At 37.8% G+C, this 24,719-nt stretch overlaps 5 protein-coding genes across 7 annotated transcripts; 3 read left to right on the top strand and 2 right to left on the bottom strand.

The window, feature by feature from the left end:
• Window positions 1–518: 518 nt before the first annotated feature.
• On the bottom strand, window positions 519–6,534 carry LOC135166107 (hamartin). Its single transcript, XM_064128101.1, has 11 exons — window positions 6,396–6,534; window positions 5,784–5,912; window positions 5,243–5,447; window positions 4,537–4,795; window positions 3,836–4,317; window positions 2,739–3,605; window positions 2,001–2,657; window positions 1,750–1,875; window positions 1,413–1,649; window positions 1,237–1,333; window positions 519–1,138 (listed from the first exon to the last, which is right to left on the bottom strand). The coding sequence occupies exons 4-11, from the start codon at window positions 4,643–4,645 to the stop codon at window positions 627–629; spliced, it is 3,087 nt and encodes a 1,028-aa protein (XP_063984171.1). The 5' UTR covers window positions 4,646–4,795; window positions 5,243–5,447; window positions 5,784–5,912; window positions 6,396–6,534; the 3' UTR covers window positions 519–626.
• Window positions 6,243–10,636, top strand: LOC135165757 (uncharacterized). The gene is made up of 12 exons (XM_064127357.1): window positions 6,243–6,563; window positions 6,845–7,325; window positions 7,394–7,619; window positions 7,746–7,901; window positions 8,095–8,133; window positions 8,318–8,451; window positions 8,560–8,593; window positions 8,693–9,002; window positions 9,148–9,628; window positions 9,717–9,942; window positions 10,009–10,164; window positions 10,229–10,636. The coding sequence occupies exons 1-12, from the start codon at window positions 6,269–6,271 to the stop codon at window positions 10,280–10,282; spliced, it is 2,592 nt and encodes an 863-aa protein (XP_063983427.1). The 5' UTR covers window positions 6,243–6,268; the 3' UTR covers window positions 10,283–10,636.
• Window positions 10,637–10,801: 165 nt separating this feature from the next.
• LOC135166193 (uncharacterized) lies at window positions 10,802–12,042 on the top strand. The gene is made up of 4 exons (XM_064128262.1): window positions 10,802–10,942; window positions 11,074–11,241; window positions 11,375–11,545; window positions 11,683–12,042. Exons 1-4 carry the CDS (start codon window positions 10,871–10,873, stop codon window positions 11,884–11,886), a joined length of 615 nt encoding a protein of 204 aa, XP_063984332.1. The 5' UTR covers window positions 10,802–10,870; the 3' UTR covers window positions 11,887–12,042.
• Window positions 12,043–12,875: 833 nt separating this feature from the next.
• LOC135166192 (uncharacterized) lies at window positions 12,876–14,196 on the top strand. The gene is made up of 4 exons (XM_064128261.1): window positions 12,876–13,035; window positions 13,244–13,411; window positions 13,498–13,668; window positions 13,795–14,196. Exons 1-4 carry the CDS (start codon window positions 12,928–12,930, stop codon window positions 13,999–14,001), a joined length of 654 nt encoding a protein of 217 aa, XP_063984331.1. The 5' UTR covers window positions 12,876–12,927; the 3' UTR covers window positions 14,002–14,196.
• On the bottom strand, window positions 14,181–24,632 carry LOC135166198 (uncharacterized). 3 transcript variants are annotated; one of them, XM_064128270.1, is made up of 5 exons: window positions 24,375–24,632; window positions 17,441–17,586; window positions 17,019–17,178; window positions 16,574–16,746; window positions 14,181–16,385 (listed from the first exon to the last, which is right to left on the bottom strand). In XM_064128270.1, exons 2-5 carry the CDS (start codon window positions 17,577–17,579, stop codon window positions 16,351–16,353), a joined length of 507 nt encoding a protein of 168 aa, XP_063984340.1. In that variant the 5' UTR covers window positions 17,580–17,586; window positions 24,375–24,632; the 3' UTR covers window positions 14,181–16,350. The 3 variants fall into 3 exon arrangements, with proteins under 3 accessions (XP_063984340.1, XP_063984339.1, XP_063984341.1); XM_064128269.1 differs by lacking the exon at window positions 24,375–24,632 and adding an exon at window positions 19,248–19,391; XM_064128271.1 differs by lacking the exon at window positions 24,375–24,632 and adding an exon at window positions 19,248–19,267 and having other exon boundaries at window positions 16,574–16,729; window positions 17,020–17,178.
• Window positions 24,633–24,719: the final 87 nt, after the last annotated feature.

Here is a 24,719-nt window from a genome sequence, read left to right on the forward strand (position 1 = left end):
AATGGATGTTAATGGAAAATTTTGATAGCTTTGATAAATTAATTTTTAAACTAGTTCATTTTTTGAATAAATGTTTTCGTACAGAACTTGCAGAATGTTTCCTGCCCGCAGGATGATCTACTCTTGACTCAGTCAATTTTGTCACTCGTTTTACACCTACATTTAACCACATGAAATGAGTGGGAGAGGGCAATGAGTGAATGGAATTGCGAATATTCGATTGTATTTTTCCAGTGTGATATATAAACAAAACCTATACTTAGTTACCCAGTATTAAAAAGTAAGAAAATCTAATGCAACTGTACTTCTCTCTAGTGATGTTAGAAATAAAATTTTTTATACCTCGCTGTACTAAAGAAATGCCCAGATTTTACATTAAACAATAATGACTGTACCAATAAATGAATTTTATGACTAATCAATGAAACAAGATACTGAAAAATATTGCAATCATTCCTCATCTTTATTTCGAATAATTCCTCTTCTCTTTAGTTTCTACAAAAAATGAAAAATATTAATTTTTAAAATTTCAAAAATTTATTCATTTATTCATTCTTCTTTAGTTCAACATATTTTCATCGTAACGTCAATGTATTATTTTCTTTCTTGCACTATTATTAATCATTTTAGTCTCGTTTTGGTACGTGTCTATGACTGGAACGTGATGGCGTTGTGACTTGACTCGATGATGAAGGGGTGGGTTCAACGATGGCCTGGAGATTGGCTATTTCTCCAGCAGAATCACAACAATCACTGATTATTCCAGTGCCAGTGTGAAATGCCAGACTCCCTTCGCTCGAAGAGGCCAGACTGCCTGATAAAGGGGGCGATCGTTCCTTTGGAGATGCTGATGAGGCTAAATTCACAGCTGCTGAGCCAGGGCCCATCGTCAGTGCCTCGAGATTTCCATGCAATTCCAATATACGACTCTCCAGGAGAAGATTTATCTCCACCTGAGACTTGTATTTGGACTCCACTGCCCTCAATTCAGCTTCGTTTCTCTCTTTTGCTTCTTGCAGTAGACGCTGTTGATCTATCACTTGTGCTTCAGTTCGGACCTCGCGAGCTTCCAACTCCACTAGGCGCATTCTCTGGGCTTCCACCAAAGATGTTCGAGAATCCAACTGGCGTTTTAAATCTTAAACAAAAATGTTTATAATCATTTGTTGTATATTTCCCAATTTTTAAAAATTATTCCGTCATTAGAAAAACATTATTTCTATTTCTCATAATTACTTGATAATTCCTCAGAGTAGGATCTCTGAATCTGTGCAGCTTCCTGTCTAGACATTGGTACTGGCCCTGAACAGCGCTCTTGCAGTTTCGCTTGGGCCTGAAACAACAAACAGAATAGAACAATAATCTCGCAAAGATTTTCGTGAATTTACAAATTTTCATCGGACGGTAATTACCTCTCCTAATAACAAAAATCGCTTGTCGATGAGATCCAAATTTCGCTTCAGTTCTTCGCCACGATTGGCAGCTTTGAGCGCACATTTCAGTTGATGTGCAGCATCGAATAACAGAGCCTCAGACGATTTGGCCTGTTGTTCACACTCAGTCACTCTCTTCTTTTCGTTCTTCAGTTCCAATTCCAAAGCCTCGACTTTTTCCCTGAGGACGTGATTCTGGTTTTGCTCCTCGACACACTAAAGTAATTTTTTCATTTGATTAATATGAATTTTGAATATTACGAATTTATCAGCAAAAATAAATTTTATATATATGATTTTCCACTTTTTTCCGTACCTTTGATTGCCAATGGTGCAAAGCATCAGCATATCTTTCCTCAGCATTCCTGTTATCCTTTTTACTGCGATCGATTTCGTTCTTCAGCCCTTCAATCTCACTCTCCGCCATACGGAGTCGGTCAGTCTGTAAATAATTACGTTTACAAATACTGTGCTAAATCAATGTGTGCCAGCTTCATAACATGCAATGATTAGTGGAGGGTGGGTCAATATGAACAGGTGGAATAGAAATTCTCATGGAAATCTTACCAATGCAGCATTCTGCTCTTCTAGTGCCCTGGAGTCCCTCAATTTTCCCAGCAACCGCCTGTTCCTCTCCGCATGAACTTCCCTCCTCTGCCTTTCGAATAACAGTTGCATCTGCATCATTTGCAGCTGTGGATTATCATTTCCAGCCTCCTCCCCGCAATCCTCCCCATCGTCCTCCCTCTTCCTGATTCTTTTTCTGTCTCCACTGGAAGAACTAATCCGCGAACAAGCCTCTATGTAACGATCAAGCATCGAGCTCGGAGATAATCTCGATTCAGTACTCTGTCTCGATACCTGCAGCTCTTGATGCCTCATCTCGAGAAGGCCAAAGAGTAGGTGTTCGTAAGGAATAAGATCCGAGGTTTGTGTTCCAACTTCTTCATTACTTTTCGCGCCAAGAATGCTTCTAAAGTTCTCCATTGCCGTGCTCAACTTTTTTTGAGAATCCATATCTGGACAAGATTTGGATCTTCGCACTTTGCAAACGTCTGGCTGGGGGGTTGGCCCTGACTGTTGAGGCTGACATTGAGAGGGAAATCTCAGTCTTCGTACTTTCTTTGATAGATCCACCCTTGGACCACGAATTTTTTCATCACTGTACGGTTGACGATCGAGGAATGTCAAAGACCTGCTTGCCTGAGAATTTACGATTTCTACCTGAAAACGAAGGGTTAAAATTTAAAAAAAAATCAATCATCCGATTCAAGGGATTAATCACATACTGAGAATGACAAATACCTCTTGATCCTCTTTCCAGCTATCATTCTTTCCATTTCTTCCAGGACTGTTCTCCGGACCTCTCCCAAGCCCTTCAAAATTGAAAGACCTCTGTGTCTGCAGTACATTCTGACGATCAGCAACAAGTCTATTAATTTTCTGCGAGAGAATTCCCCCGTCACCACTGCTACCAATTCCAGAAAACGCCGAGGCATGAGAATTCACAAAAGTAGGGGTTGAAGGTCTTGAATTACCACTCAACGAACCATTTCCAAAGGCCCCCAAGGCTCTAACAGCAGCAGAGCCCAGAGGTGGCTGTCGTGAGGAGACTTGTCGAATATCCTTGACAGGTGTGGTTTCAGGTGTAGCTTCGACGGCTGCCTCAGGTGGTGACGAACTGCTCCTGTTGTTATTTGGAGTCGACGGTGTGGATCGAGCCTCGAGACTAGGAGCTGACAGTGGTGGTGGACTTTGAGGTGGAATGGCCATGCTGGGAGACCAGAAAGAGTCCTCTTCTCCATTGGTGGCTCCTGTCCCTGATAATCCCTCAGCAACACTGACTGGAGTGTATGGGCACAGGTGATCAGGTATTGGTGTGGCACGAAGATTAATAGGGGCCAATACCTCCTCTCTGCTTCTGTCCAAAGCAAAACGACCGCACTCAGCCACTACATCGTGATGTTCCATTTTTTTCCATCTTGCTGCATTTGTTTCCGCATCCTTGGATGCGGTGATGAGCAGGGGATGCAATCGCACAGACTCCAACATTGGCTTGATCGTCAGTTTAAATACATCGTGATCCCTCTGGGAGTACTGTTGTTTCAAATAGGCTACGAAATTGCAGGGGTACATTGCGTATAAGCGGTGGAATAAACTGTACAATCCAACCTACAAGACGTATATATTTTATTATTAATAATGTTGAATCCCAGTCGGCATTTTTAATTTTTTTGAGTAAATTTTTTGTATTAAATTATTTTGAGATTAATTCTGGATGAGACATGTTGATTGGATATTTGGTACAATACATATTAAACAATTTTTTTATCAAATCGAAGAATTACTTATGTCTCATTACTATAAATATTCATGTAGAAAATTTTTTGTTTGACAATTACCTGCAGATGTAGTAAATACAGTTGGTCCTTATCCATACTGGTGCTCCCACTGCCAATAGTAGAAGCGAGATTTGAAGACTGAAAGTGATAGTAGGAGGCCAGACGTCCGAAGACCTCGAATATTTCATGCAGATAAGGTCCAAGCGCAGCTGGTAACATTGGTAGCAATGTCACTAGCAGCAAAAGTCCACTCATGAGTGACAGTGCCTCAGAGTCAACTTTAAGCAGTTTGAGCAGTTCCCTGAAGAGTGGATGATTGGCCAATTTGTAGAGGGTAGGCTGTCTCCTGGCAACGTGTCCAAGGACGGTGAGTACCTTGACACGTTGGCCACTGCTGCTGGGCCTGGCCAGGGTCTCCGAGAGACGATCCAGGAGATATTTATCATGTGGTTCTCGCACCCCTGCCAATACTTCAATCGTACGGAGAGAATCCGTTGATAAGTAGTAATCGAAGAGCCCATTGACCAACCAGCTGTCTTTTGCTGTTGATAAGTTGTGAAAATTAAAATTAAATTGCCAATCAAACAACGATCCTCAACCAATGACAGAGAATCTAACCAAAATATGTTTCGTAATAATCAACACTGTCATCATTGTCAATCATGCTGAGATAAATTTAAAAACAAATTGTCATGTTCTGTACTCCACACTCAACCGAATCGCTGAATAAATATATATGAAATATTATTACGTTTACTCACTGGATAAGAAATGATCGTGAAAAACTTTTTTGATCTCCTCCACATCGCTGAGTTTATTTGACTCAAGCATGTGAAAAAAATCGGCCACACCAGAACTGTTGACACTCATTCCGACTGCTATTACCGTTCCTTCCACTCGACATAAATTAAACTCTATTGTTTTGTTTTTTTGGTCTTTGAAGGTTGACGATGGCTCGAAGTTATTCTCGCCATCTGTTGATCCTGTTGATTGGCCACCCCTGGGTCAATGTTACTGGACCTAATGCACCATAAAACCCCAAAAAAATCGTTAAAATCCAATGCATCGATAATCTGACGTTTACAGTTGTCGAATGTATGTGTTGGAGCTTTCGTTGAGTTTCAAAAAAACATTTCCAAGTGTTAATTCACTCGTCAATGTTCGCAAAAGTATATCGGACGCCTACGTGACAACTTGCAGTGCGCCAGACCTATTAGTTAATTGCATGAATTTCTTTTTCTTTCAATTTCATCGCATGTTTTTGATACCAAACAAAAAAAAAAAAGCTGTCGGCCTGCGCGTGCGGCATGCTATCGTAGTGGGGGACGATATCGAGACGATCACCAGGAGTCGAGGTACAGGGATAACTACCATTGATCGACTTTAACTCCACGAATGCATGATGATAATTGATTACAGCTGATGAGAAAATAATGGGTGTGAACATCACTGGAGCTTTTTACTCACCCGAGGAACATCGAGTAACAAAAATCGACGTTGCACTTCCTCAGGTTCACCACACATCCACGGGGTGCTCGGACTTTATGGCGGATTAGTTCCACAAGGCTGGCGCCACTGTCGCCTTTGGCAATTTCATTCTACTGATCAGGCGCGCACGTGTGTGACCGTGATATGTAGAGTAAACACGTGCATTCAAGATGTGTAGGTAATTCTGCGACGAGAAAAACAAGACAAATTGCGTCAACACGTGTGGGGAGAGTCATACAATTCGATGCTATTTTTTTAAAATTTTTATTTAGAAAGGAAGCTGTAAACGGTGGTGGGAAAAAATGTATTAAAAAAATATTTTTTCAATTACATATTTTCCAATAATATCTGCCGATCATATATTTCTTGAAAAATATTTTTTATTGCATATGTAGATACCTTTTGCATCAGTATTCATGCCAGAAATATGTCAATTTTTTTAACGCAATTAGTTTTCGTTGATTGATGGGCTTTGGTGGGACAGGTAGTTTGTTGAAACTATTTATTAATAGTCACTTACTAAAAATATTCATTGATGTAGACGTTGAAGGGCTCAAGGATGGTAGCACTGCCCTATTAATGAATCTCAAGTAATCACACATCAGGGGAATCCCTGCGTTCTCTATGTCCGTATGAATATCCTGGAATCCTGTGTAAATTTCTAGTAATTAAAAACTTGTGGATTGTTCCCCTGAAATATTCTCTCTAACATAATATGACAGTAAATGTGTGGAACCTAAGGACATTGTAGGGGTACGACAATGCTTGTGAGTCATGTAGACACTTTAAGCGCAAAACCTCGAGTCTTACTCAGCATATAAATGAATTATGTTGCAGACGCTTATTAATAAATTAGCGACCGAGTGTCTCCATGAATAAAGTTTAGAAAGTTCAGAAAAAAATTATCCAGCATTGTAGCCACCTGCCCACCGTCTACATGGGCCGTTTAAATAATTAGTTGGAGGAAAGTTTGGGAGCAGAAAAAACTGCTTCACCATAAACTTTATGATGGCCTCAGCAAAAGAAGGTACCTACGACTGGGCTGTGGCACTAATACGGTCATATCTGTCAATCTTCGGTCTGTGGATATACCCAAACTGTTCAACATTACAGAGACGATGTTCATACTTACCAATTTGTGTCCTTAACTGTTATTTATTTATATGTGTCATTATCCCGGAGATGTGGGCGCTGTACCGGATTCGAAGAGATATGGAGCTGGTGATTGGTAATCTGATGGTTTCCTTGACTTTTTACTTGTCCATTTTCAAAACATTCTTCCTTCTCTACAGAAGAGAAGGTAAATTGATAGCAGACATTCGCTTCAATTGCAGTAGAATTTTCTGATTCATTTCCCGTTGACGTAAAACTGAAAATAAATTCTGTCACGTTATCAATTGACAAATTATTCATCTCTCTGTTCTGTAATCTTTCATTAGCATCGAGGTAAAAAATGTACTTAGCTTAATGACCTCCTGAAATCTCAAAAATCATAAATATTCTCCTGTCCCTTGATAACCGGTCTCTCCCTCAAATTCCTGAAATGCCCATTTTTTTTGTTCCATTATCGTTTCGCCGAAGAACTGAGACAATTCTTCGATAGAATTGAGGAAGATTGGAACGCTTATATGACCGAAAATGAGAGAGAAATATTGACGAAACGTTGGAAACTGATACGATACATTTCTGTTTCTGCTTTTATAATCGCACTTGTTCTCTCACTGACCCATAACTCCACGGTTTATTTCAACTTTGTGGTGAGAGTTTTAACAAATCTCACTGATACCATACCTGGAAGGCCTCTAGTATTCTCGAGTGTCTATCCCTTTGACACCCAGCCATCACCTCGATACGAACTCATGGTATTCGCTGAACAGTTGGAAGGTACTCTAGCTTGCATTACAGCTATCATACCTGATGTACTCTATGCTGCATTTGTATTCCATACTTGTGGTGAATTAGAGATACTTTCCAGTAGAATTGAAGGAGTCAGTGAAAATAGGTCTGAAAATTTCAATCAGTTTTTGAAATCGTCTGTGACTCATCATCTTCGAATAATCAAGTATCAATCGGTGACCAATAGACTACGGACAAAAATGCAAATTGAGGTTAATTTTTTTTACGTTTCAGATTGGTGGAGAATATTGATAATTTATTCAATGGATTTATACTGCTACTTATCCTCTATTTCACCCTCGTTTTTTGTTCACAATCATTTATGGCGATGACAGTGACTGCTCGAAGTGGTAACAAAGACGAAATGGTTTTGAAGTTGATATTCTTCATGTGCTATACAAGTTATTTGATGTTCTTAACCTTCCTGTACTGTTGGGCAAGTGAAGCTCTTTCTGGGAAAGTAAGGGCTCGATGCTGAGATAAATAGTCAATTGAAATAACCTAACCATTGTCCAGATGAAAAAATAATATTCGTGAAGCTTGAGTTTAGCATAAAAGTTTAATATATCTTGATATTAATATACAGAGCGAGTATATTCGCATCGCAACTTACAATTGCAATTGGATTGACCTTCCACCGAATAAGGCCATCTTACTTCGTTTGATTTCCCTTCGATCACAAAGACCTTTGGGAGTTACCGCTGGAAAAATTCTCCCAGTGACTCTGAATACATATGCTAAGGTGAACTTTTTATTACTGAAAATTTCAATATGTCACATAAAAAAATCTAGATATAAATGATAACTTACGGTTGAGAAAAAATATTTACTAATCTGCTTTTGATAAATGTAATTTACCTCTGGATTTTTCGACGTGTGGTGATTTAAACTACAGAATTATTGAGGTGTAAATATTTATTAACAATTGTTTACAGCTCCTAAAAACATGTGGTGGCTATGTATCGATGCTCCTTGCATTACATAATTAATTCGACATGTGAACTCTGAGAAGAAAATCTCAAATTCCTAGACAGTATACGTAGTTTTCTACAATTTTTAGTTTCATTTGTCATTAAACAATAGTACTATTGTCTCCACGTTTTCGTTTTTCATTAAAAAATTACGTTCTATTAATTCGATCCAATTTTTCATCCCCAGTTTTTATTCTTTTTGGTTTTATGTATTTTATTCAGAACATTATTTCTTATCGTGAAAGACGTGAATCGTTATGTTATTTTTAACGAATATGTTTTTCGCTCACTGGGAAGGGCTCAGCCCTTCGGAGATGGTGGGTAATATGTGATAAAGACCCGGATCGAGGTCTATAGACACCAAATCCCGTCTTGGTCGGCGAGTAATTTAATTCTGCCCGAGTAGTTTATCAATAAATTATTAATCAGGTCTACCTCCATAACCAGAGTTTGCAAAGTCCAGGTAAAAATTATAGTTTTGCACGAACCAAACTTCCAATCGACATGGACTATTTAAATAATTCGTTAGAATAAAGTTGGAAGTTTAGTACAATGAAATAAAATCACCACAAATTCGACAATGGCTCCAGGGAGAGAGGGAACCTACGACGGTGCAGTTGGACTAATACGCTCCAGTCTATCAATTTGTGGCCTATGGACGTACCCGAACAGTTCACTGCTACGGAGGATATGTTCATATCTACCAATTTGTTTCATAAATTTTTATTTGTTCGTATGTGTGGTGATACCACAGTTGTGGGCTCTGTACAGAATTCGCAGAGACATGGAGCTGGTGATCGGTAATCTCATGGTCTCCTTGACATTCTGCCTGTCCATCATCAAAACATTTTTTCTGCTCTTCAGAAGAGAAGGTAAGACTCTCTAAATCTGCTGGAGCATTGTCAAAAGTATCAATCTTTGGCAGAAATAATTTTTCCCCAGTGTAAAGTGCATCAACACATTGAACACTAAACACACATTAAACTACAAAATCAAGTTCTTTTTCGTTTATCACAGTTTTGGGAAAGTTCTTCGAGAAAATTGAGGAAGATTGGAGGTCCCAGATGACGGAGAATGAGAGAAACATATTAATCAACCGTTGGAGACTGATCCAGAAGCTCTCAATTTCGGCGTTTATCATGGCAATAGCTCTACCCATTGCTCACAACTCTTGTGTATATTTCAATTTTGTCGTTAGAGTGATAACTAATCTCACGGATATAATTCCTGGGAGGCAATTAGTGTTCTCCAGCGTATATCCGTTTGACTTTCAAGCATCTCCTCGATACGAACTCATGGTATTTTTTGAGCAACTGGAAGGTATTCTAACTTGCACTACAGCTATTATTCCTGATGTCTTGTACGCGACATTCGTGTTCCATGCTTGTGGTCAACTGGAGATACTCTCCAGCAGGATCGAAGAAGTTGATAAAAATAGCGTTAAAAATTTCAATCACTTTTTAAAAACCTCCGTAGTTCATCATCTTCGAATAATCAAGTATTAATCACTTCATAGTGATGTAGTACATATGTTATACACATCACATGAAGGATTAATTAAAATAATGAATTATTTGTCATTCTAGATTTGTGGAAAACATTGATAATTTATTCAACGGATTTATATTGCTCCTCATTCTCTATTTTACGTTAGTCTTTTGCTCTCAAGCATTCATGGCAATGACAGTAACAGCTCGAAGTGGTAAAAAAGATGAAATAATTATGAAATTGTTATTTTTCGCATCCTATACCAGCTATTTGATGTTCTTAACATTTCTCTATTGTTGGGCAAGTGAAACACTCTCGACAAAAGTGAGTTCTTGATATATTTGATTTCAGTGGAAATGATTTTCAATACCTCTTGATGTTGATGTGCAGAGTGCAGGAATTCACAATGCAGCTTACAATTGTGATTGGATTAATTTACCACATAATAAAGCACTATCACTTTGCATGATTAGTCTTCGTTCGCAAAGGCCGCTTGGAGTTACTGCTGGGAAATTTTTACCCGTTACTTTGAATACATATGCTAAGGTGAGATTATTATGACTAAAAAATTTAATAATGAAGGTTTATTAATTTTTGGGATCATTTGCAGCTGCTAAAAACATGCGGCGGCTACGTTTCAATGCTCCTTGCTATGCATAGTTAATTTCCAATTTGAATTTGACGTGGAAAACTTTCATTGTCCGTTAAATAGTAATTTAAATGTCATAGGACAATTCCACGAAGTGACCACTGCTGAATAATGAAGCATCTCCGCCAGCAGCTATCATTTCTGATTGTACTGTGATCAGTTTAAAGTCATTATAGAACTTCTGTGTTTTTGTTTCTATAGATTTTAAACCATATAACGAAATTATAATAAATCAAATTACAATAATTATACATCTATGAAGGACTCGACTGGTCATGAAATTGTTCTAAATGGACTGTGGACGGGTTAATGGGAATAATTGATTTACTGAGTCAGTCAATAGCTGGAAAAACGTCTATTCTCTTCACATGAAAAATGTTGTCCATTGGCTTGAGTCATTGTTACAGTTGTATGCGTCATATACTAGACACAGACATGTTCTGTTCACGAAAAAAAAAATACCCCGGCGAATAATAATGACTTGAAAATTTTAAAAGCGATAGCAAAGTTTTAAACGATGTGTTTGTTCCTGGCTTGCGATAATATTAACTCACGTTGGTGAATAAACTTTTCCATTATTCAGTTTACTCTGGTATCAGAATCATGGAGTTTATTATTTACTGCTATCTTTTTTTGGTTCCGATTGGACTCTCAGCAGCATATGATCCAGATCAGGTACATTGCAACGAATTATTCATCTATCACTAGGAATGGACGTGACTTCGTTGGGTCTCTTCTGTATTAATATCGTTTTCAATACTGTGAATGACTGGAGAGCTTTGTTAATATTGAATAATATTTTTCAGAAACCGATCTTGAGACAGTTTAAAAATACGATTGGCATAGACGATTTTAAGATTCCGGACAATACGATATTGTCTGGTAAGAGATCTAACCTTCGATTAGCTGAAAGCTACACGGGATATGACTGGATCAAGTTTTTCAAGAATATAAAGGAAACCAATAAAATGAGAGTATGTAACGTTATGAAACTTGAAATAATATTGTGATAAATTTCCTAAATTTTCACAATATTTTTCCGAGTCACTGTAACAGTTAAACAACACAACAATTTATTGAGTAACTCAGTGTTTTTTTTTCATATAGCTGGACTATACAGTGCAGTATGGAGAGGACTCTTTTACAGGTAAAAACTGGATAAAACTATTTGATGATTCTGTGCTACTTTGTGATACATCTGAGGACACACAAGATGCCAGTATTATTAGTCTCGTACGAATGCTTCTTGGTATACCCGATGGATGTCCAGTAAAAAAAGTAAGCATTGATATCTCTCCGGTGGAAAATCCCTCCATTCACTTGAAATATGAAAATTGAAAAAATCCTGCAGAAAACGTCTAGATTTTTTTTCGTCCGCACTTATTGGATAATTCTTTATTTTCAATCTATGGCAGGGTAAGAAAAATACTGAAGACATTCACTTCCCTCTGGAGGACGAGGAAATTATCTGGAATGTTGACACCCGAGGGAAGGAGATCAGAATATTGACCAACTTGTGGACTGATGATAACAAACCCCCACAAAGAGTTTTTACAGCAGATTTTTACATTCAAGAAAAGCCCAATGGATTTGCGCCAATAGACGAATCTGATGAGTAACGCTCATATCGAATCATGTACATCCTACGATCTCTTCTGTCCTCTGTTAACAACATGATTTTTCTCCAGGAAAAATGGTTGAAGAGATTCATGTATGTCTCGCAAAAGGTGATAATATACAAAGTGGACCATAATGGGAAATTCCACTAAATTACATGATGAAGTATTTTTATTTCCCGGATAATTTATTACTTATGACTAGTATTACTTATTAATGGTAACGGGATTAATGGCTGTTAATCGATAGAGAACTTAATCAACTGAACACCCTTGGCTCCCTCGTCTAATATCAATTAGAAGAGGGGCAATTAATTTTAGTTGGCCAATGAATGATTGGGGGTTGCTTTTTTTCTATTCCCTCCACGAATGACTACGGGCGCCTTCTCGATTTACCCCCCGAGGATTGTAAAGCAGAAGGGCTCGGACATTTCTATCGTCGTCCTGCGACCGGTTAACCCGCGGTCTAAGAGTCGTCTAGAATTCGTGAGAGCTCCTCGAATGTCACGGAGGATCTCAAGCCAGGTAGATGACCAGTCTATGACATGACGAGAGTCTATTTCATGTTGAAACCCTTTTTCCTCTGATTCTGTGAATTATACGGAGTCCTATTCCCATTTATTGAATTTCATTGTAGGATAAATTGTGATTTTTCCCAAATGCATTATTTTTTATTATTGCTTTCTACTTAGAAAACAATTAAATATTTACTTCCACACAGACAGGACAATTATTTAGTTTGAAATTTTTTCTGTGTTATGTTTTCCGGTTAACAGGTATTGCAAGGACAACCCGTTTCTACCTTTAAACTCCCATTTTCTCAAAAATATTGACGATGAAAAATAAACTAATGGATTGGCCTAGCGAAATGTTTATCTTGAAAAAATGCCCATTCCATGTCGCAATTGTTAACAATTTTCCATCTGCAAATAACGACGATAGAAAAACGTGGAAAAAAGTACATGAAAGAATTGATAAACCAATGACTAATGTGTACTTTAATTACCGAAGTGCATATTCGTAAGATATAAGAAGCAACGGAAAATGAAAATTCTTCATAGCTCGACGTTAGTGACGATCATGAAGTTCGTTCCATTGTTGTGCTTTGTAGCATTTGCAACTAAGCTTTCAGTGGCTTACGACCCTAATCAGGTACAAATATCAAAGTTTAGTTTTCTAATCGATAAAATTTTCATATTCCTGAAGGTACATTTGCATTTTCTATATTAGAAAAGACGTGGAAAGTAAACTTCATATCTTATGTTATCTCTAGGTGTTATCTAATTGAAAAAATTACAAGTTTGTTGCAATATCTTAACAATAAGTAGTGTCATCGGGTTTAATTCTCGATGCATTTTAGAAACCTGTATGGAGACAGTATCGAAATAGCATTGGTGCAGACGACCTTTACCTGCCAGACAATAGCTATTGGTCGAGTAAGAGAAGTAAGTTAAGACTGGCAGATTCGTATACGTGGTATGACTGGATCAAATATCAGAAAGATATACCGGAAGATAGTCCCATAAGGGTATGTATTATTTTACAAAATTCTTCATGCAAAGTTCGGATGTGTTCCTTTGGTCATTCTAGGATTATTTCGTTTTCTTCTTCCAGCTCGACTACACTGTTCAATATTTCGATAAGGGATTCCTATGGGATAGCTGGGAAAGCATGTTCCATGATTCAGTGTTCCTTTGTGATACCACGGAAGATACCCAGGATGCCAGCATCATAGCTATAGTCCGAGAACTTATGGGTATTCCTGACGGTTGTCCAATTTCAAAGGTGAGAGTTATTTGTAACGATTAGTATTTTTCACTTTGGAAATTCGATATTGCGATGTGATCTTCTGGTCACACTGAGTTTATGATTTTGTAGATTGCAATTTCTCCTGATTTCTTCCACTTTTAGGGCACGACAAAAGATACAAGTGGTATTCATTTCCCTTTGCAAGATGAGGAATTAATATGGAACGTTGATGTCCGAGGAAAAACCATAAGAATATTGACTAATATGTGGTCAACTGATAAGTCAGGTGCAGAAAGGCTCTTCACGGGTGATTTTTATGTTGAGGGAAATGATTACGTTGCTTTTGTGCCTGACAGCGACGATGACTAAATTGATCTACGCATGTTATAATGTACCACAAGAATAAAAATATAATAAATTGATAATGAATTTGCCCTGAGAAAAGTTCGTGCTGTGCTGGTCAATTTCTGAGGATGATTCCGGCTTTTCCCTTGACTTTTATTTGATTATTCCGAACTGTTGACCATTGTATAGTGATTAAAGACAGGTTTATATTAATTTTAATTTTATTGACATTGCATTTTTGTTTATTTCGTTACATGTGTATTTCTCTTGATTACACTTTTCTTATTCCAGTTGTTAATTCATAATAATAATAAATGCCTGATGAATTTTTTGAACCATAACTTCAGTCCTTTGCCATGATAACATAAATTAGATTTGTCGTTTTTCATACTCGCAGACATTTAGAGAATTAAAAAACTCCCAAATTAAACAGCTAATCAATATTCAAGTATTACAATTCTCATAGTAGTGTGCATTGCCCTTTCATTCCACACAGCAATCCCCAATTGCCGATAATTCCGGTTAATGATTGTGCATTGAACTTCACCATTAATGTATCACCCTCTCTACCAAATTAACTACCTCGGTTTTTAAAATTTAATGCAGAGCACCATTACCGTATGAGAATGTCAGACCGAAAATTTGGAAATTTCTATCTTCATGAAAGTTACTTATTAGTTATTAGTTGAAAGAGAACTCAACTTTTCGGCCTTTAATTTCAATTATTACCTTTTTCATGACACTTTCAGTTGATTATAAAAGTTTACACGTGAAAATTTGAATTACTGACGATTATTAATATTGAGAGTACGGGAAAGATAGAATGTAATGGAAATACATATCTAACAATTCTAAAATTTTTGCTGGCAATTTATTTTTCCCCCCAATAATTGGGTTAATCAAAAAGTTGCAAGAAAATTACTATGGGTCCTCTATTTATATCTTTTTCACTACTTATTCGAGAACGAAGTGTATTAAAATGAAGAGCTAGCCATTTAGCGTAAGTGTATTTTTTTGTTCTCTATTTTTGCTATGTTACAATGCAAGTTTTCAACATCAAGAATTTATTTCTGTATTAATAGTCAATATTTTTGTGGATTTTTTGGGTTTATCGATTGTTGGGCTCTCTATGGGATCAGCGATATGTATCCAACTTTAGAAGGTTTCAACCGATCATTGAGGAGAGGGATAAGGGCTCCACTGAATAGATAAATTCTATCTTATTTTACTTCATGTTCTAAACCGATAGCCCTAAATATTTTTTATTTATCATTATTTATCTTACGATGATATGGTGTATATGATACCGAGCGGTGTAAATGGCTCGGAGTACGCGCCAGAAAATGATCTATTATCTTGTCTTTTGATTTCATTGATCTTGTTTTATCATTCCTTTGATTTTTCGTATTTTTGTATCTTCAAGTCCAACGGATCCTAGCGTACAATTTTCTGAATTTGGGGAATAATTTACTGGGAGAATGTGTAAATATTTGATTTTAAGGTCCAACTATTTTATAATCAAAAATTGGATGAATCCAATTTTAAGATTTTGATGAAATATTGATTATTATTTCCTCTTTTTAATTTTCTTGTTTGATTTTCGTGCTCATGCCTGATGCATCGTGGGAGATGTCTTCCCACGATTGCTGTAAATACTTCACGGAATTTATAAATAGTGAAAATTCATAGTCAAGTGTAACTTAACAGTCGACGAGTCCCTCACACATATTCATTATTCATTACGATTATTTATTTAATAGATAAAAATGGACTCGTCGTGGTTGAAATCGTTGTAATTCGCCTGGTTCTTACTAGTGTTTCTTCTAATACTTTTCAAACAACGAACGATTACGAGTACATACTGTTATTATTATTTTTTTTTTCATTTTCGTTTAATTTCAAGAGATTTACACAGATTTAGACAATTTTATTCTTCACCATTTTATTCTGCTCTTTGAAGTGATTAAATTTAAACATCTTATTATCATCGTAAAGTGTTTAACATCTTGCGAACGACCAACAATTGCGAAAAATTGATTAGCCGAGGGGAAAAATCTGGAAGCAACGTCTTTAGCATTTTTAAAAAGAAACTTGTCGAAGCCTTCAAAGAAATTTGTGACTCAGTTCACAAGTTCTCATTGATTTTCTTTTATTGCTCCAGTTAAAACAATAATATATGAATTTATTGTACAATCACACGGACGCTGAATTATATTTTATTGAATAGTTTTTTTTACTTCATCGTCGGAAAATTAACTGATTTTTTTTAATGTTCAAGTTATCATTCTTTTTTTTGCACCCAGGAGACAAGGATCCGTTTGTATTGAACGTTCAATTGCCAAGGAGGTGCTTATTTTATTGTTGATTTACGCTTTACTGCTTTGCACTCTTCTTGTTTCCTCGCTCACCTGAAAGAATTTTTTGTGTTAAACAAAAACAGTTTTATATTTAACATCATATTGTATCCATCTGAAATTGATACGCGTATGACTCTTTTGATGACCATGTTGCAAATTATATCGCCAAATTACCCCTAACATTTTAGCTGGGAAGGGTTTGAGTAATTCTAGATTTAATTGGATCTGCTTTTAATTACCTTTCGCCGATTTTTTTGTGTTTGTCTCCGGTTTACATCTCTTTGTGATGCGACGCGTCGGCTCGCACGATGAATCGCTATTTGGCTTCAGAGTGTCAACTCGTGTCACCAATTGGTTCACACAATTGCTAAATGTGCCTTTTTCATATCTGCATGCTGTGCTTGCCGCCACGCATGTTATCAAAAAACGTTAATTGATTATAATCTCATTATAAATGTTCTTTGAAACATTATAAATGTTCATTCAAATTCCCAAGTCTCTCTCAGAAATAAAAATTCCCAATTTCCCATAAATTATAAAACTTATCCCTTATTTCAGACTTGAGTAATTGTATGAACGTGCTGTATTGTCAGTGCCCTCACAATGAAGATCGACGTCGACAACCCCGACGAACTCTCTCCATAACACTGACAACAAAAATATTTATATTGAAAGAAATGTCTACCTTTCTTGCATTTCTTCTGAATAGTCTTGGTCAGTTCACAGGTTTTATTGTCCCCTTTCTTCAAATTGAGTGTACGCGATCTCATATTTGTCTTCGGATCACACTCAGACCATTGACCCTTAACATATCTGCAGAGTGCAGCATTACTGTCTCCGGATGCTGCAAACAATTGTCATTTTTCAACTCTCTTATTTCTCAACTTCCTCTGTTCCACTGCGATGAGAAGGACGACGACAAATTTGTAGAGTAAAAAGCTCACTTTCTGGGGTCATGCACTTCAATAATGTTTAATTTCAAAATGGAGAACAAAAGATAAAAGATAAAAGTGGATGAGTACTTTGTTTAGCTCCAGCCAAGGTTTAAAAAATATTTTTTTCCCTGGTCTTATACTGTTTTATTTATAAATTCGTTGTATACTCACTGCGCGCTTTGGTACCCCGAATAGTACGTACGAGTACCTCCTTGTCATCCTCTTCCCAGAGATCCGATTCAGCTCGTATAATTGCTGTCATGGACAGGGCAACTCCAACAACAAATATCAGACTCCACCAGAGCTTCATTTTCTTCCTGAAATGAGTAAAACGAATCTCGTAATTGATAAAAAGGCATTCAGTCTCAAACTAGTCTATTTATCTTTTTAAATTTTTTTTATCTGAGTTTCAATTCGTCAAAGAGGAAAGCTGTTCACGCATCGCTCTTTATGATCTCCCCATTCAAGTTTTTTCATCACAATTTTTCTCACAAACTTCCCAGAACTACGTTATCCGTAATCAGTAATTCAATGATGTTTTTATTTTGCCTGTGGAAACCACTAGACACAGCAAATGCGAATATCTCGTTCGCCGATCAACAACAGTAATGGTATAGTAAGTAGTGAATGTTTCATTTCTTTTCGCAATCTCAATCTCCCCTTTAGGGCACTTACTTTATCCTTTCCCTGTTCAGTTTCTTCAGTGTCTCTTCTAGGTAAAAAGGGCCATTGGTTTATACCCTTGTAGGATTTACCGAGCTGAGTGGTGCGGTCAATGTATTGATAATCGATAGTCAAAATAATTATTAGCATTAGATTCACAATATTTTTCTTTAAAAACACGAGAAAAACACGAGAACTCTGAGGTTTACTCGCGTTATCTATTCCCTTTTTTCATCCCTCGTGCCAGGTATCGAGAAAAAAGTTTCATCGGTCTTCCTGAAAATTAATGGACAAACGAAGTCCTTCCGGTGCCGGTTGAGAGCGGAAATTTTGCCAGGTTTTCATGACATAGAGTTACCCGATAACTTCCTGGTGTTTCTCCCGAGAAATATAATTTCCTTAATTAAAAATCTAATTTTGTTAAACTAATCCTCCCTTCGTAATTTTCTTTACTTCTAAAATGAAGAAGCTGTTTCAAGTTAATTATCTGAAAAATTTCTTGCGAGAAAAAGCCAAGTCCTTGGAGATTGTTGTACGCAGGAATTAAATATCGAAAGAAAAATTTCTCTCTTTAATTTTCCACCCCAAATGCATCAGCACTTTATCAATCACATATCAGCATCAGTATCACACAAACAGCTCTTGAACTGACCCATTATATCGAGATAATCCTCGGAAAATTGGTCGCTCGACAAATGGAAGCAAGAGGACGAGAAACGAAAAACTATTCTGACGAGAGGACAAACTATAATCGTTCTGGACTATTGTGTAGCGAAGAACTATTGTTAGAGATGTCTGTTGGCACAGAGAGATGCAAACGATTTGCCCAGACAACTCTATGAATGAATTCAATACATCCTCCAATGCCCCCATCGAGCACTGCCAACATCTTGAGTTCACCATAAAGACGGAACTGAATGCAAAAAAAATTGTAACTCCCCTATTTTCAGGAATCTCTCTCTAGAAGAAAATCTAGTCAACTATTTCGTTTTCCCAGTGCTCCCTATTTAATATTAAATCGTTATTTCTTCGGAATACGACAGTTATCTTTACACGCTTTACCCAAAGATTTACTTTACCACTCGCATTACTCTGGAAATAACGTCCAGCCCCAGGGGTGAGTCTCGGGAAACGGAAAATTCGTGCCACCACTGAGAGTGAGGACAACTCCCTGAGGGTGAACACCGTAAGGTGACCTTCCTAAATCATTCGTTCCGCATATACATTCACCCACGGATTATCTCAGCGACCATCGGAGGACACTCCACGCTGGTCTAGGGGATGGGGGTTGTTCTCAAGATCTTCCAAAACTCACATATAACACCAACAGCCCAGATTTCCATAGCTCCCTTCACCGTATTTTTACCCCTCACCTCAAGGATAAATTTTCAGTGAAATTATGGCTCGGTAATTCTGAAATATAATTTCCTTCAGGACGTGACACAAGTTTCTGCGAAGAAAAAAAATTCAATAAAATTTCTCAATGTAATTTCGAATTGTCCGGAATTGCGATTGCTGATCACTGGAGGAAACTTCGCGATATGCTCAGATAAAAAGGCAAAAATAATCTATTCACACGCCTGGACGTGGAGAACGAACTCACTTTAACCCCGGAAATGCATTATCAGTTGAATGATAATCTACGTGATGATAAAAGTCCATTTTCCCTCTGTTCTTTTCTATTCCCTCTAATGCTTTCTCCTCACTTTGTCAGTTCCGATTTGATGCAGTCATTGTCGTTGAAAACAATTATATTCTTATCATCTTTCATAAAGAGCAGAGACCACACAAAAGTACATTTTAAAATCCACTCGGAGCACGTCTATTGGACGTGCGCATGAGAAAATTTGGTTTAATTACTTGAGTAGGAGACACTCAAATGTGAGGATGAGAATTGAAAAAAAAAATCCTCGTCTAGTAGTTATTTTTTTTTTTCATCCTCCTGCAGTTCCTTTTTAACTGCATTTTTAATTTCTCTCTTTGAGGTTTTTGGTCTTTGTCTCATTGGAAAGAATGAGGGAATGGGTTTTTGTGTTTGCATACTTGCGAGGGGTACTCTGAATTGGCCACTAGAATTGAAGAAGAGAAAATGAGAGGGAGAACTTGAGGGAAGGAGAAGGCCAAATACGTGGGGCAGGGGGAGGCTCCTTCTTTGGAAAAATCATTTCTCTTCGCATCTGCTTCTCTTCTATTTGTTTCTTCCTTTGTTTGAGAGATAAATTTTGGAGATTTTCAGTGTCTGGGTGGATTTTCCACGGAGACGAGATTCTGGGGGAGCATCTTGGGGACCAAGAAAAGGAAAATGAGTTTTTGGTCGAGCATAAATGTGACAGAACGAGATAAGCTCAAGAATTCTATTCCTTCGGATTATTTTCGATAAATGTTCCTGGGTAGGTGGTAGAGGGGTGATCACAGTGTAACTATAAAATCTTTGGTCGTTGAGATAGTAAGTGACTCTCAAAAAGTGATAGTGCACGAGGACAAATGGCAGAAAAGAATTCTGGAAGTTCAGGTGAAATTTTCTATTTAAAACATCGGTTTCGAGGAGTTGGAGGTGGAGCATAATCGGCCAGCATTGCACGGGTCCAAGAAGGCCACCAACTATTATGCTGTATGCACACACATTTACAACGATTCAGAAAATAACGTTTGGTAATATAACACCCAGACAAACGCAATGACGGGGTTAACGATCTCACTTGATATTACGTCTCTCTCGTTCAGTGTTATAATGGATTCGCTATTTCACTCGGTGTAACTTTGAACCAGTGAGTGTCATATGCCAACGTCGATTATATCAGGGTAAATTGTTATGTGAACTGAAATTTATTTCACAACCTATTTTTCAATTGATTCGTCTATGAATCAATTCAATGGGATTCATTGTATCAGTGGGATTCATTGAGTCTCACAGTTTGTACATGAGAATGAGAAATGTCAATCATTGGATTCTGCATCAGCGACTTTAATGATTGATTTTCTATTGTGGGAGAATTTTCAAGTGAAGAGCATCGAGACTGTCGGTCAAAACAACGAGGACCTGTAACAAATATTGTGTTAATTGACTCTGTAATGAGAAGTGACAGTGGTTGCGTTTCCCCAGTGGATCAAATTGCAAAAACGAAGACTTCGGACTTTCCAACACGAACCCTAATATTTTTTTTCTCAATATTATCGTCATGGCAACATCATTCCTATTCTTGATCTCAGCCTCGCAACTGGAAACAGGAATAACCCCCTCCCCTAATTTTAACCGAGTCCAGTAGTTTACGATATTTTTATTTTTACAAATTCGCTGCTTTCACGTTCAACAACAAAATTAATCCGAAGACTACAACGTCCACTCTACAAAATTGAAAATTCTCCACGTGCCTCGTTTATCATTCACGATTTACTCGTTATTTCTCTGAAAGCCTCGCTTCTTACGACTTCCAAAGTCCCTCGGTACAAGCGATTTTATCATCACAACTAAATTCAGTTATAGAACGGTGGAACGAGGTGAGTTAAAAACTTGTATTATTTTGCGAATAGTTTTTCCAGAGCCGGTCCTGGGAATTCTCCAGAAGCTCTGGAGAGAGAAGAACTGATGGGATAAAAAATACTGTTCGCCATTTTTGTTTAAATTTATTAATGTCAATGATTTGAAGCTGTTGAACATCAACAGGATTTTTGTCAAGCAGTAGGCAATTACCTTAACTAATCGATTACTTTGACACTTAAAATAATCTCCGTTCAACTCATTAACTACTCCTCGTTATTTATATTCAATAAAACGATGGCCAAGGTCGAGTCTGATTTTTATTTCCCGATGAGGCCTCACAGTGAACTTAGTGGAAGAATACGGGAGGAAGAAAACGCGAGTAAATCGAGGGGTCGGAAGCCCTCTCTTCAGCCTGATGGCTATTTTGTTATATATTTAGACGTGAATTGTTGTGTGTGCCATACGTATAAGGTGGGGTAATCGTTCGAGTCTGCAATAATACCCACTCTGGTCCCCATTCTACCACTTCAGAATTGTTTGGACGAAGTACAAGTGGTGAAGGAAAAAAATAAATAAAAGGTGAAGAGTAAATGTTGGACTATCATTCTCTCCCTTGTAGGGTTAAATAACGGTCGTGGCGATGTTGAGCAGGAAAGTGACTGATACTCATCACAACCGGAGTATTTCCTTCCAGATGATGGAGTGAAGTTCGAGGTCTCCAAGTGCGTCAGCTAGTTCCTGAGGGGCAGGAGACGAATATTTCCGATATTTTACATTTTTCGTGGAGATTTTTAGAGACCTTTTGAAGTGGAGAGTGGAATCGGCCGACTGATGGAGAATTGATCGTGGTCTTTTCAGCTGAAGAGCAAAACTCGTTTGGCTTAAGAGAATCATCAACTTTCTGGAAGAGATACATCCGAAACTGGCAGGTTTACGATAATTTCTTTTAGCCCATGAGATTCACTACAGAAAGGGTCTTATCATCAATTATCTCTTAAATCCCTCCTGTCCTCAGATATTACTGAGATGATCTGCACATCCGCTCCGACTCTCCCCTCCCCTACACATCTTTAAAAATATCTCTCAAAGACGAGTTTTACGAGGATTCATCAGGGAACTTTTTCCGTGACCCTTAAAAAATCCATAAAATATCTCCCCCCGAATTCTCCGCATTCCATCCCCCCTCGATAATTCCAAAAAATCTCGACACTGTTATAAACCCATCTCCACGCCACCCCCTTCAGTTCACCCTTCAAAATCCAGAAAAACAATTACCGAAGTCGAGCTCAGACCTCTCAAATTGTTCACTAAAATTCTCCCCATCCCCCCAAATACTCCCAAAAATAATCACCACCTGGACCACCCATCCCTCATCCCCCCTTCCCCCCAACAAATTCGCCTAGACAATAATTGATACATCATCCCTTCCCCCAACCCCGCCGCTCACCCCCCCAATTACCCCAGCCTCCAGCTCCTCTCATTTTTCCCATCCACTTAATTCCCCTTGTCTGCCACCACGACAGCGGTAATCAAAAGATAGCTTGTAAAATTTCCGAAACAGAAATAACAAAAAAAGAAAACAAAAAAAAAATTGTTCGTTGATTCGATTAAGTGCGAGTCGGTGGCGCGAGCGCGGCAACACGGGAAATTCGTGAAATTGCGTCGTCTCGCTTTGCGCAATTCCTTCTACCCCCTTCCAACCCCTCGGTTACTACCCCTTTTTCATGCACCCGCACTATCCCCTGAACACATCCCTCCAATGTGCCCTCCAACAGCTCACCTCCTCACCCCCTCGTCATCTATTCCCTCACTGAAGTAATATTCTCTTCTCCCCGTCTACTATTGTTCACTGACCCGAATTCAAAATTTACCAGTCGAGTGGAAAAATAATAATAATAATAATAATAATAAAGTTTCAAAGGGGTGAGAGAAGGGAGGGTGAAACAAATATTCTTTTTTGAATTTATTTGTTCCTGCCTCAACACGCTTTGAGTTGCAAGCTTTCCAGAGACAAACAGAAATATAGAGATCCATTGAAGAGGGAGCTTTATTATTTTCTTTACCATAAAGCGAGATTTGTTTTCCAGAGAAAGACGATAAGATGAGCCAGACAATTTTTCATTTATTTTATTTTTAATTTTTTTGAGGAAGCGATGATAATTGAAATGATTGAGTTATTTAGGTGCTATGGGAGAGGAAGAATACGCTGGTTCTCATGTGATTATTAAGCCAAATTGAGGAAATATAGTCACGATTTGGAAGTTTAAATAGCAGATGCAAAATAGAAATGTCCGGTGTGAAGAAGCACTAGGTGTTGCCCCTGTTATTTTTAATATTCCAGAGGAGAATGAATATTCGCATTTTTTTTATTGCAAAGGGCTCAAAGTGGAGCAACGGAAAATGAAGACAACAAACAAGCGAACAAATTATTGGAAAAATAGTTATTGATATTTTTTTTTTCATTTTTACGAGGAGGAACATGAACCTGTTATTTTCAGTCATAACGAGCAAGTGGATGCAATAGCTATTCAATTAACAAAAGCATTTCTGTAACTCTGTTTACATTATTTCTGCTTTTCTCCACAAACAGATGTCATGAAGACGTTCGTAGGAAGCTGGTGACAGTGAATCGGTGAAAAATTATTCCCAGACATCCGACTGACTTCCTGATACTAGAAAAATCACGATATCGTTCTTATTCCACAAATTCAGTCCCACACCACTGCAAAATGCATATAAGAATATTCCGTAGTCCCTCGAGACTGGAAAATCAATGGAAACGTAGGACATGGAGACCCTGAGGAGCCAGGGCCATCGTGATTTTCCTATCTCAATATCATGAAGCCCATATCACCAACGAAAAAAAAAACCCGAAATCTAATCTAATCTCCCCTCAACTAGACGATCGCGACGCAAATGGAATATACCCCAGTACCGAAATAATGAAAAAAATAAACTCACCAAGTTATTTACTTCCCGATGATCCCCACAACCACAGCTTCAGAAATAATTATCAAGTTTTCCTCTGGTTATTTCCCTGGTCCAGGGGCAGCGTCGATGCACGATCTCTTTGGTTTGGATGATACCGAGTTGATACCGCGACGGGTGGTAGAGGTTTTCTATATTTTCTCTCTGCTATATTTTTTTTATCTCTCCTACTACTTGTTTTTCCCCTTTTTTTTATATTCTCCGGTGCAACTCTCGTACAGCGACTGCGCCACCAGGACAGACTACACTTAACTGACTCGAAACTCGGGACTCGCCGGGATCACTTCTGTCTATCTCACTTCAGCCATATTTATGGTC

The sequence above is a fragment of the Diachasmimorpha longicaudata genome, chromosome 9, assembly GCF_034640455.1.
Source record: "Diachasmimorpha longicaudata isolate KC_UGA_2023 chromosome 9, iyDiaLong2, whole genome shotgun sequence".
Taxonomy (NCBI): domain Eukaryota; kingdom Metazoa; phylum Arthropoda; class Insecta; order Hymenoptera; family Braconidae; genus Diachasmimorpha; species Diachasmimorpha longicaudata.

What these genes read in the sequence shown, in the direction of transcription:
- LOC135166107 (XM_064128101.1), bottom strand. Translation starts at nt 4,645, where the DNA reads ATGAGTGTCAACAGTTCTGGTGTGGCCGATTTTTTTCACATGCTTGAG. An exon ending in TGTATTTACTACATCTGCAG is followed by an intron (nt 3,606 to 3,835) that starts GTAATTGTCAAA and finishes TACGTCTTGTAG; the next exon opens with GTTGGATTGTACAGTTTATT. An exon ending in TGCACCATTGGCAATCAAAG is followed by an intron (nt 1,650 to 1,749) that starts GTACGGAAAAAA and finishes AAATTACTTTAG; the next exon opens with TGTGTCGAGGAGCAAAACCA.
- LOC135165757 (XM_064127357.1), top strand. Translation starts at nt 6,269, where the DNA reads ATGATGGCCTCAGCAAAAGAAGGTACCTACGACTGGGCTGTGGCACTA. An exon ending in GTGAAGCTCTTTCTGGGAAA is followed by an intron (nt 7,620 to 7,745) that starts GTAAGGGCTCGA and finishes ATTAATATACAG; the next exon opens with AGCGAGTATATTCGCATCGC. An exon ending in CTTTGAATACATATGCTAAG is followed by an intron (nt 10,165 to 10,228) that starts GTGAGATTATTA and finishes GATCATTTGCAG; the next exon opens with CTGCTAAAAACATGCGGCGG.
- LOC135166193 (XM_064128262.1), top strand. Translation starts at nt 10,871, where the DNA reads ATGGAGTTTATTATTTACTGCTATCTTTTTTTGGTTCCGATTGGACTC. An exon ending in CAGCATATGATCCAGATCAG is followed by an intron (nt 10,943 to 11,073) that starts GTACATTGCAAC and finishes AATATTTTTCAG; the next exon opens with AAACCGATCTTGAGACAGTT. An exon ending in ATGGATGTCCAGTAAAAAAA is followed by an intron (nt 11,546 to 11,682) that starts GTAAGCATTGAT and finishes AATCTATGGCAG; the next exon opens with GGTAAGAAAAATACTGAAGA.
- LOC135166192 (XM_064128261.1), top strand. Translation starts at nt 12,928, where the DNA reads ATGAAAATTCTTCATAGCTCGACGTTAGTGACGATCATGAAGTTCGTT. An exon ending in CGGAAGATAGTCCCATAAGG is followed by an intron (nt 13,412 to 13,497) that starts GTATGTATTATT and finishes TTCTTCTTCCAG; the next exon opens with CTCGACTACACTGTTCAATA. An exon ending in ACGGTTGTCCAATTTCAAAG is followed by an intron (nt 13,669 to 13,794) that starts GTGAGAGTTATT and finishes TTCCACTTTTAG; the next exon opens with GGCACGACAAAAGATACAAG.
- LOC135166198 (XM_064128269.1), bottom strand. An exon ending in TCGGGGTACCAAAGCGCGCA is followed by an intron (nt 17,179 to 17,440) that starts GTGAGTATACAA and finishes AATTGTTTGCAG; the next exon opens with CATCCGGAGACAGTAATGCT. An exon ending in CAGAAGAAATGCAAGAAAGG is followed by an intron (nt 16,747 to 17,018) that starts TAGACATTTCTT and finishes TTTGATAACATG; the next exon opens with CGTGGCGGCAAGCACAGCAT.